The sequence below is a fragment of the Bison bison genome, unplaced genomic scaffold (assembly GCF_000754665.1).
Source record: "Bison bison bison isolate TAMUID 2011002044 unplaced genomic scaffold, Bison_UMD1.0 scf7180017864260, whole genome shotgun sequence".
Classification (NCBI taxonomy): Eukaryota; Metazoa; Chordata; class Mammalia; order Artiodactyla; family Bovidae; genus Bison; species Bison bison.
Genome location: NW_011494832.1, coordinates 11,041,525 through 11,045,606, shown reverse-complemented (window position 1 = coordinate 11,045,606; position 4,082 = coordinate 11,041,525). Strand labels below are relative to the sequence as shown.

The 4,082-nt window shown below is 41.7% G+C and overlaps 1 protein-coding gene across 1 annotated transcript in view; it reads left to right on the top strand.

Moving 5' to 3' along the window:
* The first annotated feature begins 211 nt into the window (after positions 1 to 211).
* Positions 212 to 4,082, top strand: part of LOC104994575 (tripartite motif-containing protein 26-like) — an 8,839-nt gene continuing 4,968 nt past the window's right edge. Inside the window, 4 exon segments of the mRNA XM_010848203.1 lie at positions 212 to 280; positions 1,613 to 1,724; positions 1,941 to 1,943; positions 3,553 to 3,585. Of these exon segments, the coding sequence (XP_010846505.1) occupies positions 212 to 280; positions 1,613 to 1,724; positions 1,941 to 1,943; positions 3,553 to 3,585 (217 nt within the window).

Here is a 4,082-nt window from a genome sequence, read left to right as displayed (position 1 = left end):
GGAAATGAGCTGAGGGCTGGAGACAGGACCTTGGCCCATGTGGTCCAAAACTTACTGTGACCCCCCGCCTCAGGGCTGGTGTGTGGGGGTCAGGTGTGCTCTGCAGGGTCGGTGGTGACAAAGCAGGGAGGGCTGAGGCAAGACCTTGCTGAGCAGCACCGACTCCAAAGACCAAGACGCCAGAACTGACGGTTTTTCTGTAACCAGCCCGATGCCAGGACGGTCCTGTAGGCTGCGGGTGACGGGATCCAGCAGAGGTAAGCAGGACCAGGACAAGGAGGTGAGACTCTGTGTAACCTCCTCCAGGTAAGAGCCTCTTCAGAGACTCTCCTTATCTTTTCTTCTTCTGTCAGTGGTGCTGGTGGGGGTAAGGGGGCAGTTTCTAACACTCTTATGTTTCACAGTTTTTAAATCTTGTGATTAGATGAGTTTGCTGCCAATTCACTATTTTGGACTTTATTGAGGCTCTCTGTGTTATATGTTGTGAATTTTTTGACAGTTCCAAACATTCAAAAAGAAGCTACATTCTCTCTTTGAAATAGAATTTTATATATGTCCACGAGGTTTTCCTTATCAATTATGTTATTTAGGTATTTTTTATTGATGGTATTTTTTACTTTTTGATATGTCATAGACTAGAAAAAAGTCACCCAAAGTTTCCTTTTAGCAATGAGTTTTTGCCCATAGTGTATTGTCACTATGAGAACACAAGAAAAATGGGCAAAAACTCATTGCTAAAAGGAAACTATATGAATCTTGTGTATATATATATATATATTATATATATATATATATAGTCTTTCCAGGTGGCACTAGTGGTAAAGAACCCACCTGGCAATGTAAAAGACATTGAGATGCAGGGTCGATCCCTGGGTCAAGAAGAGTCCCTGGAGGAGGGCATGTGAACCCACTCCAGTATTCTTTCTTGCAGAATCCCATGGACAGAAGAGACTGGCAGGCTACTGTCGATAGGGTGGCAAGGAGCAACACGACTGAAGCAACTTTGCATGCACACATATTGCTTTTTATATTTTGATGTTTTTTTCCCTGTATGATCCTTAAGGTAGGTTACATCTTAATTGATTATTATAATTTTTAGTACCATAAAATAGCCTCCGTTTCATTAATATTTTTTTTGCCTTGAATCTAATCTTGTTTGATAATAAGATCAAAATCTCAGACCTTTTTCATTTTAGATTTAGTTTATATATCTGTCCAGCTATATCTTAATTTTAAATTTAATGCTTTAAAAAATGTATATTTAAAGCTTAATTTTAATTTGTCTAGTTCATATCCTCAGGTAATTTCTTTAGAGCTTGTAGTATCAGTAGCATGTTTCAAAGACTTTCAAAGGAGGAAAATGCCTTTCTTTCTTTTTGAATACTCTCTGCAAATGACATATTGGTGGGGAGAGAATCCTTGGATCATGACCCTTTCTTCAGAACTCTATATTCTACTCTTTGACTCTGACCTTGAAAGCGACCACTTGGAAACCATCTTGTCCTCTCTGCGTCTTTGGGCTACGGTTAGTGCTCGTGCGCACGTGCAGGAGGTGATGGTAGGAAATCACACCTTTCTCTCAGGAGTTCTCACTGTGACGTCATCAGTCTAGATATCCTGGAAGAAGTTCCGGGTTGAAAAGCTGATCAGTCCTGCAATCAAAAATCGGGCAGAAGAAATTTCAGATATACTTCTTTCTCCAGAGAAAGGACTCAGAGAATTCAGTCTTAAAGGAGGGGGTTCTGAACCTAGAAACCTTCTTTCTTTCTCTATGATGTGTCCTTAGGTTGTGAGCGTGGCTGTGACTTCTCAGAGTTCCTTGCTCTCTGTGTGTCATTCACACCAGGCAGGGACGCTGGAGAGGGAATTTAAGTCCAAACCACATGATAATCTAAGAATGGAACCTAGACTAAAATACAGTCACAACCAGAGGTCTCCAGATGGTAAAAAGATATTTCATATCTAACAGTGAGGTAAAAAGAATATTGGGAGAGTGTCTCAAAACACTGAGAGTACAAGTGAGGCATTTCCTCAAAAAATTAAAAATATGGTTACCATATGGTCCAGTATTCCCACTTCCTAAAGAATTAAAAGAGAATTTTAATCTCAAAGAGATCCTCGCACTCTCAGGTTCATAGCAGCATTATTCACCCCCAGTGGGATGCAGGAACAGCCCACACGCCCATCGATGGATGAATGGAGAAACAGAATGCGGCAAATGCAGACAGTGGAATACTATCCAACCTGAAAAAGGAAGGAAATCATGCCGCGTACTATATCATGGATGAACCTCGAGGACATTAGGGTAAGTGAAAGGAGCCAGTCACAAAGAGACAAGTAATATATGATTCCCTGTATATGAGGTCTCTCAAGTAGTCAAATCCATAGGAACAGAAAGTGGTTAGTGGTTACCAGGTTAGAGAGGAGAGGGAAATGAGCAGCTGCTGTTTAATGGGTACAGAGTTTCAATTTTTCAAAATGGAAAAGTTCTGGAAATCAATTGCATAGTTATTTAACCTAGGAAATCCCATGGACAGAGGAGCCTCATAGGCTGCAGTCAGTGAGGTCGCTAAGAGTCGGACACGACTGAGCGACTTCACTTGCACTTTTCACTTTCATGCTTTGGAGAAGGAAATGGCAACCCACTCCAGTGTTCTTGCCTGGAGAATCCCAGGGACGGGGGAGCCTGGTGGGCTGCCGTCTATGGGGTCACACAGAGTCGGACATGACTGAAGCGACTTAGCAGCAGCAGCAGCAGCAGCAGCAACATTAATGATTAATGATTAACTGACTCACTGGAAAAGACCCTGATGCTGGGAAAGACTGAAGGCAGGAGGAGAAGGGGACAAGAGAGGATGAGATGGCTGGACGGCATCACCAACTCGATGGCCATGAGTTTGAGCAAGCTCCGGGAGTTGATGATGGACAGGGAGGCCTGGCGTGCTACAGTCCATAGGACTGCAAGGAGGCAGACATGACTGAGTGACTGAACTGAACTAAACATTAATGAACTATACATTTAAAAATAGTAAAGATGGTAAATGTCATGTGCTTTTACCACAATAAAATTTTTTTAACAATTTAAAGAATACTGGGAGAATGAATCTCAAAGAGGTATCTGTGAGAGTGGAGAGAAACAGTGTGGTTTAGGACTAGAAGTTTCAGACTTACTTTAAAAACAGGTGGTGTGCCCAAAGGTACTCTTTAATGAAGCACCAGGTGGGTTCAGCACTTGTTGGTATATATGCTTACAAGAACCAGTTTAGACTGCACAGGTCTGGGTGTCTCCTGAATTGTTTTCTCTAATTCATTTGAACTTTCATGGTGCCCTGTCATCATCTAAAGTTATATGAGCCCATGTAAGAGAACTTGACCTAGAAGCTGTGGTGTTAAAATTGCTTCTTGTTCGGAATTCCCTGGTGGTCCAGTGGGTAGGACTCTGTCCTTCCACTACAGGAAGCACAGGTTTGATTCCTGGTTGGGGAACTAAGGTGTGGCTAAAGAAAAAAACAAGAAAGAATTGCTCACTGTCCTTTTGTTCTTTTACTCTAGGAAAATTGATGAGGGATCTGGAATATAAGACAAGTGAGTATCTGGAGGGGATAGTGGCTGAAGTTTGCAGCTTTCCTGTGAAGGTCCATTACTCAAGGTCAGCAATTCTGTTTTAAAAAGGAAGGTCTTTGTGTAACTAATGTATCCAAATTCTTTATCCTGATTTCAAAATCAGATTTGCCCAGCTAGTGATCCCAGATATGCAGATGACACCACCCTTATGGCAGAAAGTGAGGAGGAATTCAAAAGCCTCTTGATGAAAGTGAAAGTGAGAATGAAAAAGTTGGCTTAAAGTTAAACATTCAGAAAACGAAGATCATGGCATCCAGTCCCATCACTTCATGGGAAATAGATGGGAAACAGTGGAAACAGTAGCAGACTTTATTTTGGGGGGTTCCAAAATCACTGCAGATGGTGACTGCAGCCATGAAATTAAAAGACGCTTACTCCTTGGAAGAAAAGTTATGACCAACCTAGATAGCATATTGAAAAGCAGAATCATTACTTTGCCAACAAAGGTCCATCTAGTC